Source organism: Myiozetetes cayanensis, unplaced genomic scaffold, assembly GCF_022539395.1.
Source record: "Myiozetetes cayanensis isolate MyiCay16 unplaced genomic scaffold, myiCay2020 scf7, whole genome shotgun sequence".
Lineage (NCBI taxonomy): Eukaryota > Metazoa > Chordata > Aves > Passeriformes > Tyrannidae > Myiozetetes > Myiozetetes cayanensis.
In genome coordinates this window covers 39504920-39531846 of record NW_026087964.1, presented here as the reverse complement: position 1 = coordinate 39531846, position 26927 = coordinate 39504920, and the positions used below count along the sequence as shown (strand labels likewise).

Below are 26927 nucleotides of genomic sequence, written 5' to 3'. Positions count from 1 at the left end.
TAGCACAAATGGAATGAGATCAAATCTACTATCCTTTCTCTGTTCTCCCTCACAAGCATTCTATTCATTGCAACAACAGCACAGGAACAAAACAATGTTCAAAAATTTTGAGTTAATACATGCTGAATTTATGGATTTACTTCAGAAATACTAGTTTTCAAAGAAGAGAAGAAACCAGGTGCTGTAAGAGCTATGAAGCCCATGGTAATTAAAGTAACTAGACTGGGGGTAGGCAGCAGCTTTTCTGTTGTCACTGAGTGTAAAATATACAGTGCTGAAGAATTCTATGTTCCAGAGATTTCTCTCCTTGTAATTTGCACTCTTTGTCAGTCATTCTTTTGTTAATATTTATGTTTTTTTAATTTTTTTTTTGCTTTCATGAAACTACCGACACAATAGGAATGATAGCATAGTAAATTAATAAAAAAATATATATATGACACACAAGTACGTATGGCAAGAAGACAAAGCTAATTTCATATAAAAGGTAACAGCTGAAATAGCCACACACGCAACCAGGGATGCTTTTACAAATGAACAAAGTTCAGCCTATGAACTCACAAATGAGAAATGCACATACACAAACAAGGAAGTATCCATTTTTACTTTGAAACCTTAACACTAGACCCCAGAGATTTTCAGTAATTCAGTGCCAATCTGGAGCCACATTACTAATTTCATGTTGTATTTAAACTGCATGATTTTAGGCCTTTTTTGAATTATATCAATTTAGATAATCAGCCTCAAATTTTATATTCTTACTGTTAAGTTCTTGCATTTGTAGATGCCAAAAGGAATATAAATTGTGATTTCTTACAATACAAGGAAAGAGAAAGAAGAAAGAGATCTTCAGAAATCCATTTCAACACTGTAAGATTTTTAGGAGAGAGAGAATCATTTCTCATATCTATAACAAAGAATAAGAAGTGCAAAAATCCCCTGGTTACTTCAGAAATGGTTCTTAAAAACACAAGTAAATACTGTTAGCAAGTTCATCCAGAAATTAAAATAATTTTCAATGACATATTGAAAAAGGATTTCCAATATATCAAATACATGATAAAGTGGAGGGAAGACATCTGAGCCTGTGAAAAACAAAAACCCATTAACACTCACATATCCAAATAATCCATAGACAGTAAAATTATTTCTATATTAACATTCAAGCTATAGGTGGCAAGAAGCAGCTCTAGGGAAGACACAACCACTGAAAAAACAATTATTCCTGAAGTTCTGACTTTTCAGGTAATTCATGCTTTAACCCCAGTTTTTGCTGGCCTATATTGTCTCTGAAGCAGTGCAGACACAGACAAAAAACACAAATTGTGGAATCCATTGTAACCTTTAAATGGCGCAACATTAGTCCTGCTGATTTGAGAAAAAAGTTGCACTAATGAAGACATGCTAAAAAACCTCAACCAAAACAATACCACATTTCTGGGTTACTGTAAGAAAGCAGAAATTCACCATTATGAACACTGCATGCAGCATCTCAGCACTTCATCAAATATCTACCTGAGTGAATCACTGTCCTCCCCTTCTGTGGCAATGCAATTACCTGCCAAAAAACTTCTGCAGTTCCATTTCTTTTTCATTCTGTATACCCATGGGTTTATCTATGTGTTATTATTCTAAACCATTTTATAATAAACAAGGTGGTGTTTAAAATGACATTTTGTGTTCCATATTCAGAATTCAGAGTTCCTTGTGAGAAGAAGGTACCATCACCTACATCCAATCAGCCAAACGAAGAAAGGGAGAGTAACTTGCTCAGCATTACATGAGGCATCAGTGGCAGTGCCAAGAGTATAATGCTGATTTCCAGTCTGATAGGTTACCAACTTGAAGGTAGAGGATAAGGAGATGGTGTTACTATATTAAACTTGGAAGCACAGTCCTTGCTAACAAAAGCACAGAATCTGTAGTTCAGAATCACAGTCTCAGTTTCTGTTTTATTGTAATGCATGAAATGTCTAGTCTTCTGGTCTGCAAAAAAAGGGGAGAAGATTTCCCATGCGAACTGAAAGGGAAATTCATTACTCTGTAATCTGCCAGTTCATTAAAGGTGTTTCTGGAATGTCACTAGATAGAAAATATGCATACATTTTAGTTTAGAATGTGCCTCTGTCAAAGAAAATTTGATTTTAAAATCCCTTGGAGCTCATAATAATCTAACTCTAGCCTTGGTAGAGAGTACATTAAGCAAAAATCAATATTAATTTGGACAATTCTTCCTCTTTCCATGCTCATTAAAAAAACAAAACAAACAAACAAAAACCCACAACAAAAAACCTTAAGATGATCTCTTTGTGAAAATTTTCACACTGTTAGTTTTCCATCTTTTATATGCATACATTTGTGAAGGAACTATACAGGCGTACAATGTGATCTGCTGCACACAATCTGTATGTTTCAGTATTTACGTGAATTCCTGCTTCAAAAGTGCACTCCTGCTCCAAAGACTGTGCAGACAGATCCACAGAAGACTGTGTGGAAAGCAGAGCAGCTGACAGATTGTTTGATGGGGCCTCAACCACTTTAAAAAAATTGAAGATAAATAAGATGATTTCAATATTTGCTAATGAGGGAAAATGTCAATTAAAAGGGGTAGGAAAAGCATTAAGAATGGACAAGAGGGGTCTCCAGCCCAGCTTTCCCTGACTGAAGGAGCACATAGTAAAGGACTAAAATTTCTCTTTTGCTTCAGAGGTGTCATGCTCCAGAGGTGAAGAGCCCATGGGTCAGGCAGCACCACACAACATTGAGCCCTTCCCTCAGTGGCTCCCTAAAGTACCTTTGTGCCTGCCCAGCAGGAAACAGGATCTGTTTGTGTTTGCTATTGGGTGAATAAATTCATATTCATATGGCTGATACAACTAAATTTACAGTCATTAAATTGACAGTCAACATATTTGGAAATGGTCTTGGAAGTTCTCTTTCAGTGAACCCTGAGAGGACAAATGTGTTGGGGAAAAAAAAAAAAGCGTACGTCAAAAAGTTTTCTAATTTTAGGTAAAAAGCTGAATATTTCACTGCAAATAAAAATAATTTTAAAGATCCCTTGCAGAATGAATGCATTATGTTATTTTTTCATTCTTCCCACATGAAACAATTTATTTTACCCGAGGGAAGCTCAGGAAAATACACTTCACAGTATGTATCTCTGGTAAACAAATCTGCTGGAAGTCTACTGAAAAGAAAAGTTTAAAACAGTAGAAAATTAAACATAATGCCTCCGATTACTGAAAATACTACACCTACACCAAAAATGAAACCAGCACAATAGGGTGAGGGAACACCAAGGAACTTAGCGCAGCAAACTGAAGACTAAACTTTCAAAGTAAAGATATTCTTGATTGCACAGTGGGAGAAAACTGCTGAGAGATGTATCCAAGCTAGATTTTTTTAAAAATTAATTTCCCACTTGCTAGACTTGAGTCTCAAAATACTCATGTCATATAAAGAGGAATTGGAATTGTAGCAGCTCGTTCCTGCTGTAGAGGTTTAGGATTTTGGTGAATTAAATAGAAAGAGGCTGGAGGTGAATTAGACATGCCATAAGAATTAGAAAATAGCCAATATATTTGAACTTTTTTTTTTGTTTATAGCTAAATATTAGCCAGTTTCTCAAGTCAGAATAAACTTATATCACAGGTCTGATCTGGAGCTTTTATGCATATTGTATATTTTAATCAAATTCTCAGTCTCTTGAAGTCTTCCTCAGCCATGTGCAACCATGTTCTTGCCATTACAGTCTCAAATGGCTTGTCAGCAAACAGCAGAAAGCCTCTCCAAATCCCTGCTCCACCTTGCAATTTTTTCCTTTATGCTTTGCAGACAATAGACAAAACACAACATGAAACAGGAACAGTTGAGTATTTAGCTCACTGAATTTAAACACAATGCATGTCTCCTTTCAACCTATTAAATGCACATTCCACAGACAGCTTGAATCTCCTACAAGAGCTGTTCACTTTTTACTTGCTGCAGTTCAGGTAGCCAGTATAGAACTTTTCAAGCTAAAGAAACAATATGTTGGCCAGGCCTTCAAGAATTACAAGCTACCTTCTCCAAAGTAAATGTGCTTGCACAGGGCAAAAGGTTTCTGCTCAGAGGCTGTGAAAACTTTATGCCTATAGATATCCTGAACCCTCTTTACCTCTCCCTCCATAACAGTATCAGTGATGAGACCTGTGGATAAAACAACAATTTTATAATTATAGAAAAGTTCACTTTTTAATTTGGTTGGTCAAGAGCCAAGTGCAGCAACCAAAAATAAAACTATAAATTTAGTCTATAATTTCACTATATAATCCCACTATATAATCCAGAGTTGGAAGCTTGTATGACATGACAAAATTAACTATATTGAAGTATTCAGGTGGTAGTAACTCCCACTACTGCATTTCTTTAAGATAAAAGCAACCAACCTCCCACTTCACGGAGTGAGTGGCATTTCCGGACTCTAGTCTTCCAGTCCACACTCCACACGCAGTCCAAACTCGCTCACTCATGTCCCTAGCTACAAACTTTGCTATTCAACTCCAAAAGTTGTCCTCTTAACAGCTCTTGGAACTTTCCCTCACCACAAGAAGCACACCCCAGCTTAGCCCCACAAACCCCCCACTTCATTTCACCTTCTCAGGAGCTCCCTCCCTCTTTGTCCAAGCTTGCAGTTGCCAGCAGCAGGTAGTGGTTGACAGGCACCTTCTGCATTGCCTGTTCTTCCTCCTGCACTCTCTTTACCTGCCTTTGAAAACAATCGGGTTTTGACAACTGATCAAATTACTGAAGGACAAATTAGTAGCAATCAACTGAATTATAATGAACTCTGGATGCACCTGTAGCTACTGCTGATGCAAGATTAAAAGCACTAGCTTGAGGCACAACCACAGCTGAGGCACATACCTCTGATAAGTGCAGCTCAGACCAACAACATACTCTTTCTAGTGGCAGAATGGCAATGAGAATAAAATATTCAATCAAAAGAAGGAAAGGACAGGAAAATATTCTGGTAAAACCTTCATCTTCTTTTATGACTTGACAGATTATTGATGGCCAGACAGAACTGTTGGAGCTGAGTTTTCTCCTATGGAAACGTCTGAGAGAAGTCATACCTCACAACATATCTGAAAAAACATCACCCAAGACAGCATATTTGGTACCCAGGTGTGAAGGCATGGCATATCTCTCACAGTAGACCATATCCTGCCTAGATCTTCTCTGTCCCTGATGACATACCCTTGCAAAGCCAGTCAGGAGCGCTCCTGCCTCGGTGGCCCTTGTGAAGACTTTTACAGAGGTGCAGGTGAGACCCCTTTGTCCTGCCAAGTCAAGGTGCCCATTAACAGGGAGGTTTCTGTCATGCTTGCTTTTAGCCTCCTATACTGCCAGGCAGGCTCAGAGCAGTGTAAAACACAACTCATCTGCCTGCAATTGAGATGCACACCCTAGCCCTTAGGAGCTCCTCAAACAATGAACACCACCAGTTCCCAAACAGGAGCAGCTTCCTTTGGAAACACCCCAGTTTGCTGTGTGCTTAGTTTCTTCAGTCTTCGCATGCCTGGGTCTCTTTTCAAAGATATGTTTCTGCTCTCATTTTTCTTTTGCTCAAAGGGGAGATTTTCAAAGGCAGTGGTAAAGTCGAACCCTATAGCCGACTGGCTCTCAAGAGGTGCCAAGGGCTTACCTCAAATTTTTGTCTGTAAACAGTTCCTCTGGGTCTTCCATTTTTCATCTATATACATCCTGAGCTTTTTTTTTTTTTTGACACAGACTAACTGCTCCTCTCCACTTTCTAGTCCTGTTGCTTAACTACACTGACACTGATCTAGAACGTCTAAAAAAGACTGAGGGTTTCTAATTTTGGGGGCCCATTAGCAAAGCTTGAAGGCAGGGAAAACATGCATTGGCTCAGTTAGTCTGGATTCACTGCTCATAATGAAGAATGATGTGCCCAAAAAGAATATATGGGAGAGAATAAAGCTAAATATTAGATTATAGGATTCTTATTTTAACCTTCTCACATTTTCCTATGAGAGGGAAGGAAATTTAAGTTTTAAGAGACAAAACAGCTCAGGAGTTGGAGACCCCTTTCTGCCAACTGAGAATGATTTCTCTAGCCATTTTCCTGAAACTTAAAAATAAATGTGTGTCTGACCTCTTCTCTTGCATTTAAATACGATTGCTTCATGACCTCACTGTTTAAAACTGTCCCACAGGTCACAAAGAAATTTTTCACTGCAGCCAGCACTCAGAGTGACCTTCAAAGATACTGCAAGTGCAGCCAAAATTCTAAAATCTGTTGAGATTGCTTTAAATAGTTGAAAACTAAGCTATCATATTTAAGGCAACCGTTTTAACCCACCACACAAAATGGTTTGACATGGTTGACTGTGGTAAGTATAGCAGTGATAAGTTAATTCAGGTACTTTATAGAGTAAATTACTTATATAGAAGATCTTGTTTACTGCTTTCACACTGGAGAAAATGCTGCCTTTACTGATCTAAATGCAACCTGGAGCATGGGTAAGTGGAATTATTTCCTTTCCATTAGTGGATTGCTGAGTGGGAAGGAGGAAAAAAAACAAGGGTGGGTTTGTTTTATTTTGTTCATATGTTTCCTTAAAAAAAAAGCACCTCTACAGCATTGCTTAAATTAATACTCTATTTGTTTTTTCACCCTCCCATGGGGCAAAAGGAATTTATAAGTACTAGGGTAGTTTAGCTAGCTCTTCATTTATTTTTTTCCTCCAGGAAAAGACTAGGATGATGTCATTTGCCTTTACGTATTTTCTCAAAGAGAAGCAAGGACAAGTCCGCTTTGAAGAAGTGCATCCTTTCCACCATTGACTCCCAGGGGTACTGGTACCCAACCCTGTGGGTATTTACATAATGGCCTATCTGTGAGCTGATGGTTATCATCGTCCTGTGTGGCACCATTCCTGGCATTACTGCCCCCGGACAATGTGCCATAAAATTGATCTGATGTCATTTCCTAAATGACTAGCAACTCACAAGCTCTATTTGTTCTTATGAGGTACCTTTTGTTAGGGCAAAGTACTTGTAGCAAGCATGAGAGGAAAATGTCTATGCTCTTAAGTGCTACATAAAGCAAAACTAAAACACAGAAGGACTGTTAAATAAGCTATTTGGTAAGAGTTCAAAGGCTATCACTTATACAAGAAACTTGATCTTACTTGAAAAATAAAGGTGTGATTTCACACAGGATATTGGCCTAGATATAGACCTTTTCCTATCACATAACATACTATTATTTCCCATCCTTATCTTCAGCTTTTAACTTGAAAGTAATGATTAACAAAGCAGATATGAACACTTAAAAGCTTTTTCTCGGAGAAACTGAAGAATTTTGGTCTTAAGCTGTGCCAGGTGTGGTTTAGGTTCGATATTAGGAAGAAATTTTTTACAGAGAGAGTAATCAGACATTGGAATGGGCTGGCCAGGGCAATGGTGGATTCACCATCCCTAGAGCTTTTTAAGATGAGAGTGGATGTGGCACTTAGTGCCATGGTCTAGTAACCACGGCAGTGTCGGATCAAAGGTTGGACTTTATGATCTCAGAGGTCTTTTCCAGCCTGGGTGATTCCATGATTCTGTGAATTTGTCATCTATCAGATCGTAACTGTTATGAGGTAATTTGATGCCTAAGTATATTCTTTTTAGCATAAGGAAATACTTGATTCTGTGCTTATTAATTCTTAGTTCTATGACAATTTGAATATCTCAGTGTTAAGATGTACATTTAAAGTTGCTGGAAATTATATGTGTGCTAATCACAGAATGTCTGAGGTTGGAAGGGACCCCTGGAAATCATCTGGTTCAATTCTCCTGCTCAAGCAGGGCCACCTACAGCCAGTTGGCCACGTATATTTCCAGATGGCTTTTGAATATCTACAAGAAGGGAGACTCCAAAATCTCTCTGTGAAAGCTCTGCCAGTGCTTAATCACCCTCATAGTAAGAAAGCCTTTCCTGATGTTCAGGAACATTCACATCTCTCTCAGCCCTTTCTCATACAAGAGATTTTCCAGTCCCTTAATTTACTTTGTGGACTTTTGCTGCACTCTCTCCAGTATGTGCATGTCTCTCTTGTACTGGGGAGCCCAGAACTGGATAGAGTACTCCAGGTGTGCCCTCATCAATGCTGAGCAGGGAGAAAGGCTTGCCTCTCTCGACCTGCACTCCTCCTAGTGCAGCCCAGGACACCATCAGCCTTCTTTACCACAAGTACACATTGCTGGCTCATGTTCAACTTGGTGTCCACCAGGACCCTCAGGTCCTTTTCTTCAAAGCTGCTGTCCAGCTGGGTGGCCCTAGCATGTAGTGTTGCTTAAGGCTGTCCCTCTCCAGGTGCAAGACTTAGCACTTCACCTTGTTGAACTTCATGAGGTTCCTATAGCACCTTTCCCCAGCCTGACAAAGTCCCTCTGGCTGGCAGTGCTGTCATCTACAAATTTGCTGAGGGTGCTCTCACTCTGCCCCAACATTCAACTCATTAATGAAGATATTGAACAGCATTGGACCCTCTATTGACCCATGGGGCATACACACTGGTCTCCAACTAGAGTTTGTTCTGGTCTGACCATTCTTCCTGTTTTCAATACACCTCACTGCCAGCTCATCCTGCCCACACTTCATTAGCTTATCTACTGTAGCTCTCTATTTTAGTTTCATGAATTGCATGGAATAAATCCTTATTTTTACAAGAAGGAAAAAAGCTATATTACTTTGGGATTAACATGCCACACTGCTAAACTACTGGAAATGTAAAATTGCCAAGGTGACTGAAAGGAATTCCTCACAGCCACAGATTCCATTGTGATTTAGGCCATAATTTTGTTTCTTTTATTTAATGCATCATCTCTGCTTAGATATGGCTATGCTTTAAAGTCTGCTTTTAACATTTCTTGAATTATTGTTACGAATAGACAAAACTTCAGCTTTGCTGATATTTTAATTTATTTGAAACTGATGAAAAAAAAAAAAAGAGAATATGCCAGATGTATGAGAAAAGATTGTTCAGTCTGACCAATGCCTTGGTTATAATGAAATGTACAGGAATCTTATATACTAACAAGGCTTTGTAAAAGAACAACTAGTAGATTTTTTTTCCTATCCTTCCTGCAAGCAATTAGTCTGTATGACACTATCCTTTTATTAAACACTTCATAGTGCGTGCAAGAAGTGCATTGCTTTTCCTGTGTAGATCAGCTGTACTTCATGATATCCCTGCCTTTTTGGTAGTGAAACAGCTGATCTGCTCCTTTTGAACACATTCAGCTCACGTGTGGCAAAGGAAACCAAGTTGAAGACACTTATGATAACCATCTCTCTGTGAGGCAGAGCCTATGCTGAAATTCAGGACTCTCTGATCATATCATATAGAAGGTACATTCATTTATTAAAATGGGCTGTGTTTTACAGCTGCTGATGAGGATGTTATGGGCTGTAATTCAAACTCTGGCTAAAGGAGTCCCAAACTCCTGATTTATGGAATTTGGAAAGCATAGTATACTTGTATGCTTTCATCGACCATTACCGTGAATAGAGACAAGAACACTGAACTAGATGAGCACTTGGTCTAAAGCAACACAGGACTTTCACTTGTTTTTTTATTCACAGACTCCTAATTCTTCATACTTGATAACTAGTTTTGTAGTTGAAAGCCAGCCTGTCCACATTAGCACAGTTGGTTAGAGCACGGTGCTAATAACACCAAGGCTGTGGGCTTGATCCCCGTATGGGTTGGACTTGATGATCCTTGTAAGTCCCTTCCAACTCATAATATTCCATGATTCTGTCATCAAGGACCACATGCAGATCATATCTCTCAGCAACACATACAGACTGCTTCTCAAAGAGCCAAATGCCATAAAATTGTCAAGAAAGGATGCCCTCTCACTGTACTCCTCAACCAAGTGGCGACTGTTTCCGACTATACCAGAAATATGTGCTTAAGCTCTGAGATTTAACTATACAATGTAACAAAAAATAAGATTGTTGTTATGGTTTACTGAATGAATCAGAGCTCTAGTTACTTAACCCTCTGGATGAGAAAGCTTTCCTGTAAATCAGATATGCTTGGTCTTTCAACACTTGCCTTCAGCATGAGATGTGAAAACTAAGTGGGTCACAGGTAAACAGACTTGTTTTGAGGCTTTGCATGTGGAGTATATCCTTTCTGGAGACCAGTGCTGGAATTTTGCTAATTTGAATTCTGTACACTCTTCAGCTAGTCTGCTATGACTTTACAATTATGTAAAGGCCCCCAAAAAGCCAATTCCTGCCTGGCACCTCCTCTGTGCAAGTATACCAAAAGTCTGCTTAGCTGTGCAAGCATAAAGATGGTACATGGTGCACAGGTACAACTTCTCTTTGCTGAAAAGTGTATTAGTCACAATAAAAGAGATGTCATCCTAAAGGCTGAAAGAACCAAAGGGTCCAGCCTTTCAAAACCTGAGGAAATAGAGTCATGTGTTTACTGGTTTTGAGAGAAATCACTCAATTTGTCACAAAAGGGTGCAGAAATAATAAACTACTGGTGAGGGTGAAAAGCAGCCTATCTTTCAAAATTGTGGAAAACCTCAAAAAGAGTGAAATCAAAGCTTAGACAGTTGTCAGCCTCTAAATGAAGCCTTTTGAACAAAGTAATGAATTTAATTTTACTGTCTTTTGATTCTCAAAGTTGCTAATTGTTCTGATCACTCTGTGATGCTGATTTTCAAAAAAGAACTCTAAACATCACGGCCTCCACCAGCTTTCTCTTTTAAATGAGTTTCACGTAGGCACTGTGAGAGACACCAAGGTACACCCCACAGATATAAGTGAAGCAGGACAAAGTAAGACAAATAAAACAAGTTTTCTTGCCAACCTTATTAATGTACTGGGATTCTGTACAGTGAAAGAAAAGTAAGTTTACCAAGATGTGCCTTATCATTCCCTCTGAGCAGGACTGACACCAGACCCAAGTTGGTTTGGATCTGTCTTCCATGCAGCAGAATCTGAAGGAGGCAGCATGAGCTTGAGTCAAACTGGCACTTCTATCTTTACTACAAAGCCCTTCCAGACTTTGTAGAATTCCTGGAGACTCTGCTTTGAGAAAGAGATGTTTTTTTCAGCAAACAGGACCATATACGGGGTATTCACACTGATGAATCTTATGCACCTAACAGAGCTGTCTCAGCTGGGAATCTACACTTGATGAAAACAGACTACTTCAATGAAGACTGACATAGAGTAAGATTCAGAGCAGAAATCTAACTTATGTTCTATCACACTCGCAAAAAACATTGTCAACTTTCTCCCGTGACTGAGCTGTAAACTTATTTTTCTTTCAATAAGCTAGGGGAATTCCAGTGAGGCATTAGGCAAACTGTCTTCTCTGAAAAGTTTGTCCAATTTACGCTGAAATAAGTAGACATATTTTTACACTGTGATTTTGGCAAACAAAACCACTGTCTCTGGGTTTAAAAGGTGCATGAAACAACTTTCAAAGGCAAATTGTCTGATAAAGCATCCCATGCAAAAAATTATGTAAAGAGCAATCTTACTCAAAGTAATTTAAACATCATATCACTAAGAGAATCAGAAAAGTAAGTTGGTCTACTTAGCTTCAGTGCTTGGTTTGAATGAGTCTTGCAATCATGATTCTTTAGTGTTTCTGCATCAGGTTTTGTGAGAGAGTTTTGAGCAGTAGCACTATTACTGTATCTTCAAAAGTCAAACAGAAAGTAAATGTTTACAATTTTTATTTCCAGAGTCTGGTGTAATCAAAATGAGACTGTTCATGCAGCTAGTATCTGAACTACAAATTTTTAAGAGTTTCAACAGAGTCCTTTGTTGGAAAGGAAAGCAGGTAACTGATTTCTTTAGCTGATTAGCTAAATTAGCTGATGCACTAGCTACTAAATGACAAAGATTTGTGATTCTATCTGTCTTTTCCCTCCACATACTTTTTTTTCTCCTCTTCTACTGAAAAGCAGCTGTGAGTCTGTGCAACTAGGCAGCCAAAGAGTAAGGAAACTCACTTGAGTTTAAGAGCCAAGAGATCTGCAGTTAACGCCCTTGGTGAGTAAAGTTTTGGTGCTTTTCCACATGATTCCCATGTTGGCCACAGCTGACAAGACAGTTCCAGAAATGTGAAAATCTACAGAATCCATAAAAATAAGGTTCAAAATCAGTTGTCAGCTTCCCCTCTCTACTCCTCTGGGGGGAATAATTACTTTCAACTGAAGACATTTATTGGGCACACGATAAAAGCTACAAAATGCAGCCTATGCTATTAGGATTTTGTCTGTTTACAGGAGCTACTTTATTCTACTCAATTATTTCCACTGTTTAGACCCATTGGAAACAGTGATTTCTCTCTTTATTCCCAAACACTGATGCTTACACCAATGCAATTCAGCAACTCAAGGCTTAAAATAGACAGCAACAATTTTTAAAAAAATCTCCACAAAGATGTAAGATCAAACACTTACAACTTCTGTTCCACATTAGAAAATCACAGGCTTACTACCCACTGTTGTCAGTCTTTTCCCACGCATACAGCACCCTTGGCGTTCAGCTGCCATGACCTGTAACTGGGAAAGGCAACATTAGTTGCTCGTTAGCAATTCACAGTTAATATCTTCAGGTAGTTTTTTACCACACCTTTTGCCCTGCCTTTTCTTCTATCAAGTTTCTTTGCATTTCTTACAGCAGAAATTTCTGTAATGGAATTACATTTTTCGATTCTTCTGCCGAATTATGATGCCAGAGGCTATGATTTCTGTTTGTATCTCAACTTCCTCTTCAAAAGCTCTTTCAATCACAAAAAAAAAAAAAAAAAAAATCCCCAACATCCCTGCAAAACACTCTTTTTTCTGGTCAAATACTCAAAATTCAAGTAAGCCAGGTTTCTTGTGTTACCATAATTCTGAATTCTGATACAGAATTAATATTCAGACTGGATAATTACATATCACATTTATACCAGATACTTTTCTTATTAAGTAGGAGTTTGAGTGTGGGGACAGAATCAGAAGAGAATTTTCCAGAACTGGTATCAAAAAGTTATACCAACTTGCATAAAACCAAATTTTCATCAGAATCCATTTTCACAATGGGAACAATAACAGAAGATGTTATTTCAATTTGATGGCTTCACATTCCCACAATTTTGAATATTTTGAATGTTTATACAAATAGCATCACACTCATTCCTTTTTCTTCTTGTGGATTTACACTAATGCAGAATTATTAAAGAAAGTGGAAGTCTTGGTAACAGAAGACTTCTGTTTTCAGGGCTGACTTTCAAAATGGTAAGGAGAAAATCACCATCTTAGCTTTTCCTATTAAGCTGTGTATTGAAAAGATACAAATATGCAACCACACCGAAACATTTATTCTCCCAAAATTAGCATTATTACTTTATTTTGTGATTCATTACAATCTGAAAATCCAATAGTCAAAAAAATAAACTAGGTATAATGTTAAAGCATTTTACAAGCAAAATACTTTACTGTCGCCTTTTCAATTTGTATAGGGTGGGATAAGTGTATTGGTTAAAGAATATACATACAGAAGAACAATACCATAGTTCATCAAACTGTATTGCAGAGTGTTACCTTCCTGTGAGTGAACAGCACTCAAACAGCTATAGCTGTCAATGGAAAACCATACACTTCAACATTAACAAGGCTGCCTTCCCATGACCATCATGCGTCACGAAGGCTGCAAGCCACTGGTTTCTTTTCTTACCAGTTTCTTTTCTTCTACTTTAAAGAAATTAAAGAGTTAAACAAGCCAGAATGCATCTATCTATGCTCATTTTTTTTCTACCTGAACAAAGGCCAGTGTAGAGAGAGGGAATCTTTAAAGTCAGCTTCTGAAACTGCTTATAGTAATGTCTCTCCCTCATATTTTTAGTCTCATGGAGTGAGCAAGCTTAGAGCTTCATCCACACATCTCTATTTCTTACAGTACATCCAGGTTAAAAACTGTATTTTTCACTGTGTAGAAACAAACTGAAATGAGATCACACTTCTTTCCCACTGTAACCACATCTCTGTTCCTCCAGCTGTACAAATCTGGCTTTAAAGTCTCACAAAGCTAAAAAATAGTTGATCTAGGTTGTAATAAAAAAAAAGAATATTAAATACCTTTGGTAAAAATAGATATATTTAACAAGTTTAGAAAAGCAAATAGTTATACTGTCAAAAGGAGAGTATAAAAATGTACACAATAAAAAAATAACAAACAAACCAACCAAAAATCATCAGCCATAGTAGTAAGAATAAAGGCGATGTTCTTTTCAATGTTTTCTTCTTAGATCATGTTATTGTCCAGTCTTCCTTCTAAAAGGCAGGAGCTTTACTAGAGTGTATGGAAAAAATCCAGTCCTTCCTACCAGCATTAGACAAATTAAGTATAATTCGGAGCAAGACAGTCTGTTTTAGCCCAAGTTTATACAACAGAGAATGCTTTGATTTAGAGTACGTAGGCATAGCTGAACACAGAAAGAAAGATTTCAGGTGTTTTCAACCAGAGGCCAAGTGCATTGGAGTTGTAGAAATGAGATGGCCAGCAGAATCAAGTCTCCATGATGTCAGCCTTCTAACTCTATTTCTACTCCTAAATTATAAATCCATGTATTGTCAAGAAAATTGTGGGGACAACAACAATACATATATTTTAAATCCCTCATTGATGCCTTTCTCCCATCCTTTCACTGGGCCTCCAAACAGAGCTGTCACACAACATATAATCCCAGTTTGGCTTCTCCTCTTTTTAGAGATCACTGTAAATCTTGAAGATGGAAGATCCCCAAAGCAAACAACTGAGATTACAGAAGGAGATAATGCACAAGCCCCATAATAGAATCAGCCATTGATTGAATGTGCTTTGAAAGAAAACAGCACAATTAAATCATGTTTATCCTTCAGTATTCCCTTTGCAAACACAGTCACACTCCTCGTGGTGTTCCAAGGGTACATCTGTCAATGATTTATGCAATCCCCGGACACCAGTCCTTGGTTTCAGCTGAAGAACCTGAAGGGGAAGAAATCAAGCATCAAGAAAAGAGTAGGTGCTTCATCACACACCTAGACTATGAGCTAGATTACACTCAAAACACACTGGATGACAGGAAGCATATTAAAACAAAATTCTTCATTAATTCCACCTCTTATTACTATTTTTGCTTTTACCTCAAGCCCTTTACAAAATTGATTGAATCTTGTTGAACATGATTAAATCATGTTGCTTTACCAAAGAAGAGTCTTACAGTTTCAGATTTCCTCCTAATTTTATTTAAGAGCTAATAGTAGAATTACCCAAATAGACAATTTTAATATTAAATAATTGGACTTATAGATTTATAGCAAGGGAAATGCACAAATATCCATTTCTCCATAAAGCTGGTATGTACCACTAGAGAAAGCAGAACAAAAGGTATGGTTGTGATGTATTTGAGCTGCACCAGTAAACAACTACTTCAGAAATTAATTAATAGTTGCAAAGAAAAGTATTTAAAAAAAAAGATTAAATTTAATTAAAAAAAATTTTTAAAAATATTTTTTCAATTTAGTACCTAATTAAAATGCTTAAAAAATGTATTTACAAGTGTGATACAAAAAATATTTAAGAATTAATATTGGTGCATTCCTTTAGTAAAAACAAACTCCTTAACCGGCTTTCAGTATTTCCAAACATGCAAATATAAAAAAGGCGCGTACCTCATGGTATTTTTTGGTGACTTTTGTTGGCACACATTGGCACTCATTGCAGCTCTGCTGACAACAGGCACAGTTTCCACCACAACGTTTAACCAGGAGACACAATGGCCAGAAGATGGTGTCAGTTCGCTTCAGCTCCTCCCTTAGTGACACTGAGAAGTTGCGGGGAGTACAACTATACAGCCGCACCTCCTCCTTTAGGAGGTTGAGATCAACCACTGCAAAACAGACAAAGAAACTGGTGCTTTTCTGATTCACAGTCCAAGTTCATTGGTAGTAAACCAACTTCAGCAGTGAAGAACCCCAGAGGAAGGTTCATTTTTGTGCAGGTTCAGCACAAGAGCATAATACTGCAGTTATATGAACACCATGAAACCATAAATGGAATGACCATTGCATATTCACCAATTATTTTATAACTCTGGCAAAGTTGGCTCAAATTAAACAAAGCAAGATTTGGCTGCTATGTTCCAGTATACGTTTTATAAAATCAACCTTAATGGAATTCCCTTTGTTCATACTAATACTCTGAGCTCTAGTTGCTATTCCATAATAGAATAGTTGTTATTCTATAATCATTTTGGATTGGAAAAATACACAGCAGTTGAGAATCCTGCAAAATTTCAAAGACATTTTAATTCATTTGCATAAAGCATTCAAACTTGCTAAAATTTCAATTATTGCTTTTTTTGCAAGGATAGCGTAAGTATAAGAAAGAATCAAATAATTTATATCTGAAGTAAAATTTTTGGACTAAGAACTTGAAGAAGTTGTCATCATCAGTGAATTCTGCACAGAATAAATAAGTGCACAAGATTGTGTATGTATATAGATATCAGTAGGTTCCATTTTCTCCTCCTCCTTCATAACAGCATATATGTGAATTTCTGTTGTTTCTCTAGGTTTCATTTTCTCTTGATGTGTCTTAAATAAAAGGTCCTCCACTGTGCCAACGGCTGAACAGCAAGCTCATGAAAAGCTCTGAAACAGGACAAGCTCCTTTAGGTTCCCCTTAGCTGCACAGTCAAGAAATAACAGGCCTTGAAAGAAGCAGTTAAAACTGAAGGAAAACAAAAAAAAGACAAAGACTGAAAAAAAAAAAGTGAAAAGCAATGTAAATTGATTTATTTCAGAAAAGTCAGACTATAATAACCATGATCTGAGGTCTTTTGTCTGAACTGTTTTTCTCCAAACCTACCATAAAGGAACAGAAGTAATGTCTAATTCACAGAGATACTCTCTCTGGTAAAAGAAAAAAAAAAAAAAAAAAAAAAAATAGAAAAAGAAAACCCTATGATAACATGGCTACTCAGATGGCTGAAACAGAAGCCTCAAACAAAGCGGAAAAAAAATCTTCAATCAACTGGTTTTGAGCTAAATCAAAAATAAATTAGGGAAAAAATATTGCAGTGTATTGATACAACTTTTAAAAATAATTTCTATTTGTTGTTATCCATTCATAACTCAAAAGTTATGTAAATAAAGCTAAAACAAGTTTTTTGACCTTAATCACCTTCTAGAGAAATACCTTTTTTGCCTCCTTACTTACTATATAAAGAGTTTCTAGAGGTCATCAAGGAGAACTTCAGCCTATCAAGGTAAGATAACACTTCTTAATTTTATTTAAACACATAAGAAATAAAGAGAATTTAGAAGCTGCTAGTAGAAATGCTCATTGGTACTATCCCAGGAGCAGATCTTTGGGAAAGAATTTTAGTCCACGTTTCTTCAAACACTTCTGCAGACCGTATCCATACACTGGCATCCATAAGTAAGGATTTATTGTGAAAGGTCAGTTAAACATGCTAAAGCCTTTTCTCTCCTTGCACTTACAGTGAGTGCCAAGCTGGGGCACTTCATTCCATCACTATCAGGTTAACATAGGCTCCTAAATAAACAAACTGATTTTTAAAAGGGAGTAGTGTGTAATAACTCCAATACAGTTACTGATAGGACACGAGCCTGCCTCCCACACTGCAAGAGCATTCCTTGGAGAAGGCTGAGAAGGGAGCAGAGGAAAAGCAAGACAAAACTTCCGGGGGAGAGATTCACTGTGAGAAATCAGAAATTATTTAAGCTCTTCTGATCAGTTAATAGCTCTAGGCTGAGTCATTTAGAGGGTGGACATGTCTACCTCCATTAATCAAGGACTATACACAGGAATGGAGTACTCCTTTCTTATGTTACGTTTTCAAACATATAATAACCGAACTGTCTGAATGAGGATAAAATGCCTAAAGCACAGTATGAGAAATGCTAGTTCCACTAATACTTTCTACTGGTAGATTGTTTCTGCAGAGACTGATACGCTTGGAACAGTGAATTTGAAGAAGATAAGCCTATGTGCTGCTAAGCCCTTCACCATGAGATATTGAAAGGGGAAGCTGGGCACTGACATCTCTTCCAGCAAGCCCACCAACCAGTGGGAGAGAGATGCCTGCGTGGTTGTGTACTTCTCCTGCCTTCTGGCAGTCCCCGGTGGAATGCACCAATTTCCCAGTGCTAGCTGTAGTTATAACACAGAGGAAAGGGCAACACACTAAAATAAGCGGTGTATTACACATTATGTCACAAAATTGGAATGAATTTGAACTGAACCCCTCAGACACGCAGACATGAATTTTAAAAGGGTTCTGTGGAAGAGCACAAAGTCAGCTCTTAGCAGATATATTTCAGTGTGCCATACTGTTACAACAGGTTTCAGCAGAGATGAACAAATGTCATGTTTGATTTTCATGCTTTAAAATGTACTAAGGTATATTGCTATGATACCTCACAACTAACCCTTGCCCTACCTTATGTAATTCAATTTCATTAAAAGGTCTGTGGCAAATTTATCTAGTGCTTATATAATCACTTCTTTGAAGTGTGTGAATGAAGCTGTTATTTTTTCAAAGAGTAGCTGTCTGTTCAAAATTTATTTTAACACACTGTGGGCATGAAGCTAGATGAGAGAATGTATATATTCCCTTAAAAGTGTTTACTTAACCACAATAAAAGGTTATGTGGATTTCCCAAGTGCACTGAGTTACAGTACCTGTTATAATGTGAACATTTAAACACTCCTTCAACTTGGCTTCCACTCATGTATCATGTCTGACACAACAGTCAGGGTTCCTTTGTCTAGCACTAGCTCAGGAGGAATGGAAGGCTCTGCAGTAGCATATAAATGAGAAACACTAAACTAAAAATAAAGGGAGAAGGAAAAAAAAAGGAGGAAAATAATGTAGATATAGGTAGGCCTACAGTAAAGTGTATTTCGAAAGTGTGCCTTCACTGGCCCATATAACTGAACTAATTCATGTTCACATCAGCCTGAAATTAACTCTGTTCTGCAATTGGCAGTGCAATTGTCTGGCATCTTCTGGGACATGTATTGAGCCCCTCAGGAAACTTCTTTCCCAAAACATTTTTCCAGCTGGATGCTGCTCTCAAAATCAAGGAAAAATTAAATTCTAGTTGGGGCACTTGTGAGTGAGCACAGATAGCAGCAGGATGGTTTTCATTCCTAAGCACTTTGGAGATGTTCCTGGGAGTACTAGGTTTTTTACTGGCTTCCATAACAGGAGTTGTCACAAAATCTCAAACAAGAAGTAAAAAAAAAAATAAACAATAATCACGTAACTGTATGAAAAAAGTATTTGCTAAGGACTATGGTTTGACTGTGATTATTTTCCTTTTTGATCAGGCTTCAGAATATGATCTAACGATTATACAGAGATTTCAGTGGGAAGCAGCGGGATAATTTTTTTGCACAGCAAAATACATTTTATTTTTAAGTATGCTTAATATTATAAAAGAATTTAGGACTATATTTAGACATCAAAGCCTCCGAACTTGGTGTGTCTTCGTTACTGGCTAGAAGTTTTTGGAAGCATTTTATCCAGAGAAAACATCAGAAGAGGTTCTGTGGAATTTAGGTTGTCTAAATATAGTCTTTTTCATACAAATTATTAAGTAGGAGTAGAGGACACTTCTTTTCTCTGCATAAAGTAACATACACTTTTAATTACATGTTCATGAAAGCAGGACAGTAATTTAGCTTTTACATTGAAACACTGCAAAAATGAAACTGATCTAATCATAGAATCAAAGAGTTTGAGAAAACCCAAAAATTTTAGGGCCATGCACTTCTCCCAAGCATTTCTTAAAAAGCTTTTGAAATACAGCAAACATGCTACTTGAGGGAATAACATGGGGGAGGGAGAAAAAAGAAAAGCTTTTCCTATCTGTTGAATAGACCTAACAGTTAATACTATGTCATCCCAACTGGACAAATTTTTCACCCCAGGCTATTACATTACAGACTCCATAATGCAGTCTGAGGGTGGTCTCTTTAAGATAAATGTGGCAATACCATGCTATGTTTATTCAGCAGAAAAATCTATTTTAGCATCTAATTAGAAGTCTTTAAAAGATTTACTCCGATAATTCCTTTCTAAGATATGTCTTGCAAGGAGTTGCTTTTGTCTATACAGATGTTATCCAACACCTGCATTTTAGTTTATGTAAGGTTTCACAAATTACGTTCTGTTTTTCTCCCACTTATTGTATGCTTATGACATACATTTGGCAAATACTGAATCTCTTTAATTAAGGAAGTGTTAAATGACTATGTGAGAGGTATGGTCCATTGCTGAGAGCTTTTAAAGATGTTTCCTCCTCTCTGGCTCTTGATTTAGCTGCTGTGTGCACAGCTATAGCAATGCAGATAGGGTACAAAGGTTGATCTCTAGGCTCTGATCCAAGAATTAGCTGTCAAAACCTTAAATTTGAGTTATGAAAGGTTTTACTTCCTCTCTTTTCTTGCTGATCAGATGATAATCTAGTTTACATCTGTCAACAGAGAAGTCTATTCAGTTTTGCTCATATGTTTTCCTTTTCATGCTGTATTGTGGGCAAGGAAGTTGGTATTGGCTGCATGCTATCCATCCACATGGAATCCATAAACATGAAATAGTGGGTAGCATCTGGATGATAGGCCATAGGAAATTCATGAGTGTCAAAGGCAGAAGGAAGAAAATTACTTGTTGAACAATAGCTCTACAAGTTTTGAAAACACAACCTACTTTACATCTGAAGAAGTTGACAACTGCATGACAAACCAGACATGGACACAGTGATTTCATAAGATATCATCAAAGAGAGACATTTAGGTAATTGCTCTCAATTCATTTTGTGTAGAGACTGGGAAAATTCTAAGGAAATAAACTACTCACTCACACAATACAGTAAGAAATTACCAACCTCAAATAAAAAATAAAATTTTGCCCTCCATAAAGAAGTTTGATTATGTTACCCCATCAAGATGCCCTGCTATTTTGTGGAAATAAAGATCTCCCAGGTTCCCTATAGGAAACTACCCTGTTCGCTTCTTTTTCTTTTTTTATTCCTCTTTGCTGTTTTATCCTGATAAATTCCATTTAAGTTTTGAGTTTAGTCATTGTCATTTTTCAAATAATACAATGGTCAGAACAGCTAATAACAATGATATCTGCTGTGTTTCTAACATATTCCTTTCTTGGAACCAAAACTCAAGGTAAAGAATGCTCTTAATTACTGTTTCTTTATTAAGAAATCATACACGTTGAAAGCTGCAAGGCCAGACAGAAGAGTAATTTACCTCTTGATTTCCTCCCATGAATGTATGCCTTTCCAAGAAGTTGCCACGTTGGCCTGTACAAATCCTCCAAATCCAGTTGCCACCGATCTGGTTCAAGATATCGGATAAGGTCTTCCACAGTACTAAATCCAGCAACGGCATTGTTTAATACATCTAATGGCAAAGCTGATGGGGGTAGCAAGGATGGGCTAGGTGCTTCTGTGTGGTGCTGCAATCAAAGCCAAAAGAGCACCAGTCAGAGGGTTAATGGATCTGCTTTGACAAAGTGCTGTACTTTATGGAGTTACATAGCTGGGAAAGTTTATAAATGGCTAGCTTGTTCCAAAGTACAGTTTATCTAATAAGACAAATGACAAGAGTCAGAAAGTACCTTATTATTCTTTAGCAATAATTGTAAACAAACTTCCTCTACACAGTTTTTCTACTTCTAGTATTTCTAGCATTGCAGCTAGCATGCCACTACACCTGTCCTTTGAAAATGTTCGCTGAGTGACAGACGGGACTTAAGAAACAGAACAAAGAGTGATTTGAAAATGTGGCCCCACTACTGGCAATTACTGTAACCCTCTAGAAATCTGACACATTTCACATTCCGCCTTTCCTCGGAAACTTAGTCACAATCTTTGTCTTCTTGTCCTTCAACATAAAACATGAACATACCTTAGTACAAAGGCAGCAAATATTCTTGCTCTCATCTATAGATGAGAAAAGTGCACCAGTTGTGTTTCATACAGTGCTAAGAACTACATGTCTGGTTAAACAATAATGAACAGAGTAATAACAACATCTGGCGTAACTAAAAAAAATGTTCCAAATGAACTCAGAAGTACTTAAATGCAGAAATTGAGTCCTGAAAAAGTCTATGTACTTTCCAAGCACAAATCTCTCTGACAAACTCACTGGATCTGGCGTACTTAGTCACAGAAAATTCAAGCAAAGTGAGGCCTTTGTTTTTGCTCGCTTTACAATCCACTTCAAAATTATGCATTGATTTGTCTTTTCAAAAGAATAAAAAAAGGCAGGAAGGGAAGCTTAAGTAGGAAGCTGCTTCTGCAGCACCGTAAATTCCTTTAGGCTTTTATACAGGCAGACATCACTACAGACATTATGTCCACAGTACTACACTAAAGCAATTCACCTGGATCATGTAAGAAAGATGAAGAAAAGTTTGAACATACTGCTGATTTAGGGGATGGGAAGGACAAGAATATATGGTTTCACATCTATCTATCTATCTATCTATCTATCTATCTATCTATCTATCTATTTAGAGATCATCATACCACTTAGTGTCAAAATGGCACTCTCAGTACTGTAATGTGAAGTGTATATATACCGTAATTTTTTCCATCTATAATGTCAGATCAATGGTAGTCATTTACCTTTTCAAAGTGATCAGGGAAATTTATGAGAAATTTAACAGTTGTGTTGGGAAAAAAAAAGATTTTATAAAATAATCCTTGCAACTCTAGACACAAACCAGCAGTTTTTTAATATATATATATATGTCTGTGATACACGTCATACCAATAATAATATTTTCTCTTTTATCCTCTCAATTCTAATATATATGCATTTTTGGTTTCAGCTAAAAGTGTGACTGAAAGAGCAGTAAATGGAAGTAACCATCATGGTCTTCCTATTCTTTGCTTCAAGGCTTTTTCTCTCTCTAACTTCAAGAAAAGCAATCACTAGAATGATTTGTGCTGCTTTTTAACTGGGAGTCTTGCAAAAATAAAACAAAACATAGGTCTAGTGTGCTGCTCTTATTAACTTTACCATATTTTCATCTTGCTAATCATTTCCAATAGAGTTAGTGAAGAATTTGTTTCCCATTCTGCATAAATATGGGTTTCAAAACATTAAAATATTTCTTTTCCTCTTCCATCCATTACCCACATTAAAAATAGTAACATGCTGATCCATCTATTAGGTTATGATAATAAAGCAACAGATTCTGATCTATAATTTAAATAGTTGCTCTTAGCAAAATATGCTGCTCAGCAAGCTTCAAAACAGTGCTGTAACACTGTAATTCAGATGGTCAAAAAAATAAACATTCCAAAATTTTTCTTCCTGTTTTTCTGCACAATTATGTATTTGCAACAGTCACATTTCCTGGTTTGAAGGTGTAGGGTTTTGCTAAGGTGAAAAGCAATATCAGTGGTAGAATCACATGGTAGAACTAGCACCTGAAGGAAAAAAAAAAATCTTCTCCTTTGTTTCCAGTTGAAGAAATTTACTTCAATGTCTCACTTCTACTGGGGTTGAAACCTGTTGGATCTCAGATAAAAATGCATTGGTCTAGAATCTATTTCCATATTAACACCTTACAACATGCACACCAAGCTATACATATATCGCAAGTAACCCATCAATTTATGGAGCTTGAATGATACTAAGATATGGTGAATCATTACACAATGGTAACACCTCTAGAGTTGCCATCACTTCCTAATAATTCTCACAGCAAACAAAAACATGAAGAAAAAAGTAACTGAAGCAGCAATATTACAAAATTTTGAAGACGAATGTTTTGGAATAAAGTCATTAGAATCTCAAGATCAAGAGGTTTTTTCTCAATAATCTTTAAAGTTAGTAAACCTAAATTACAGTTAAAATGTATGAAATATTAGAGATAGCTGATATCATAAAGCTATAAATATTGTAAGTTATGACACAGTAACCTTTATGAAATCTCAATAAATTTTTTTATAAAAATAGTATTTCCAATAATACTTTATATTGTTTTTACTTGCTAAAAGGTAATAATTGTTTTATAATTTAAATGTTTTGGATGGCACATCCAGTGCAGCACAAACAGTACTCCTTCCTTTCATTTAGTCATATATTGGAATTTTATACAATTTATAATTACACTCTACTTTCTCAGTTTTTTTGTCCTCTATAGGCAATCACAGAATCATAGAATCAGATGGGTTGGAAAGGACCTCTGAGATCATCAAGTCCAACCCTTGATCCACTGCCACCACAGTTACCAGACCATGGCACTCAGTGCCACATTAAGTCTCTTCTCAAATACCTCCAGGGACAGAGAATCCACCACCTCCCTGGACAGTGCATTCCAATGTCTGATTAAATATTTACATATATAGTAAAGTTTTACTCTCAGAATAGAAAATAGGAGAAATGACCTAATGCAAGAAATTAAAACTCTACTTCATTGATGGTACATACCTTTTAGAACAAGCAAACACGTGGCTTTGGTGTAACTGAAATGTAGTATCATAGCTGCAACCTCAAAATGTTGAAGTGCTCCTTAAATGGAGCTTTCATTCACTTTATAGCAATTCCATCACTCCTATTTTAATTTAATCTACATCTTTCTTGACAGTTGTACTCCGACCCCCACCTCCACCTGCGTGCCTGACACAAACTGATGTTTCTAAGCCACTCCTGGTGCAGTGCTACCAACATCAGTACTCAGCAGGTGCCAGAGAAGCAATTTCACCACAGAATGGTGGTGTGAAAGCATTACAGCAGGGCCACTGATAATCTCTAGCTGTTTTGCTACACAGTGTTGATGGAGACAATGAAGATGATCTTATAATGAAGTAGCCATCTGTCAACTGTACATCTATCCTATAGCTGGCATCACCTTCACGGAACTATATGTCTCCCCTAACAGGTCAGCTAGCAAATAATCAGCCTTTGATACAACAGATATTTCTTTATCTGACAGGGGAGACATAATCCAAGACAGCAGACACTTCTGCTTTCCAAATATAGCAGTTATCCAAAATAGCTTTCCTGACGGAGACCGTTTCTCGGGTAGTGATGTTCTTCAAGCTCTTCTACAATAAATACTAATTGACAGTAAATACTTTTTCTGTCACAGAAGCACATTCTGAATTAATACCAATGTTTTAGGCTTGAGATCACCTTTTTTATTTTTTTTCCCTGAGCATGAACAATTTCTGTCAAGATAGATTTGACAAATAGATCAACAAGTTCTGTATTTTAATGTGATTCCTCTAGTAAAAAAATATTCAGTGGTTTCTGTTTTTCTGCCCAGGAAACAATTTCAATTTACTTTAATAAGAATAAATATGTTTATAACCAAGATAGAGCCAAACAGTTGCATTTTTACTGTTAGTTAAAATGATTCAGAATGAAAACCAGAGCAGAAAACACAGGGCTTCTGTTGGCCTGTAGAACAGCCAAGAATGACAATTAGTGTTGGATCAAACAGAATTTTTTGTTAGGTCTGTTTATACTGTATTTCTGTACATGCAGGTCACTCTATCAAAACAAATACCTTATAGAAATCCACTAAGTTGTTTACAAATGTAGAAGACAGGCCAATAGACAAAATTCAGGCAATAGTTTAAGATATGGGCATGGAAAAACAGATGGAAATCATAAAAAAACTAACATCACAAGACTATGCTAGCCCAAAACATCACAAATAACAACAGCACCCCAGAAAAAATTCAGGGATTAAAATACATTTTATGGTGCTCACAATGTTAGTTGGCTTTATTAAAGGAATTAAAGGAATCAAAGTTACTATTAAAGAAATCCACCTAAATCTTCTCTCAAAGGGAAAAGGCTAGGACACTATTATAAATCGAATAATAATGTGACCGTCACTGAAGCAGCAAATCTGAACAAAAACTTCAACAACTAATTTAAAATTGTCTAGTTGAAGTTCAAATTTAAAATATTATTTAGTATATAGCTTAACTCGAAGACTTGTGATTAATTTCTTGTTCTGACATGTATATCCAGTGTTACCCTGAACATAGTATTTAGGCCAAAGCTTCATATTGTAAAGCATCTGGAAGTAGCATCTCTTTGCCAGGCCAGGATGACTATGGGACTGCATCATAAACTAGAGATAATCTTTCTGAAAAAGGACAACAATCTTATTCACAGCACAGAGCTCCAACAGCTAAGACATCACAACCAAAAGCACAACAGCTGCTAACACAAACACATTTTTAGATTCACTCTGGCACCAGGCATTTCACAGCACTCAGGTTTGTATCACAGCCTTATCAACTCTGTAAAATGAGCATAAAGACAACTCCTTGATTTCACAAGTTCTATTAGAGAAGAATACAACCAACTTTTATTAGATGCTCATTATTAGTTTACCTGAAGAATCCAAAATTATGTTAGACAGATATCAGGTATAAATTTGCATGTGGGATTGGATGTTATAACCTTTCTTGTTTGCCACTATCTATTTGTTCTTTCCTCGAACTGAACTTGCTTCAGGGATAAAAGACTCAGAACAAAACCTCCCTCGCCTACAATCTACTAAAGATCAACTCTTAAGCACTATCACGACCTAAGAAAAGCCTTTATTTTGCTCCTGTTTCTTAGCATAGGACTGTCAACATACTAACACTACCCTCTTCCGGTTAAAGGAGAGGCAAGAAATAATATTGTTAGGTTGCTGCTGGAATGTTATGGGAATGTCATGTTTAAAAACGCAATCACTGAGTTAAGATTGGAAAAACAAAAACAAGTGAGTCAAATACTTGGCATGACAGGACACTTACAAGTTGTGAATAATATGTCTAAAATAATTACCTCC

General features: G+C 36.9%; 1 protein-coding gene across 1 annotated transcript in view; it reads right to left on the bottom strand.

Moving 5' to 3' along the window:
* Positions 1 to 13387: 13387 nt before the first annotated feature.
* The window catches only part of PDGFC (platelet derived growth factor C), a 124840-nt gene continuing 111300 nt past the window's right edge, over positions 13388 to 26927 (bottom strand). The window contains exons 4-6 of the mRNA XM_050338624.1: positions 21362 to 21569; positions 15739 to 15956; positions 13388 to 15052 (exon numbers count right to left, since the gene is read on the bottom strand). Of these exons, the coding sequence (XP_050194581.1) occupies positions 14936 to 15052; positions 15739 to 15956; positions 21362 to 21569 (543 nt within the window). The 3' untranslated portion in view covers positions 13388 to 14935. The remainder of the gene's footprint in view (positions 15053 to 15738; positions 15957 to 21361; positions 21570 to 26927) is intronic.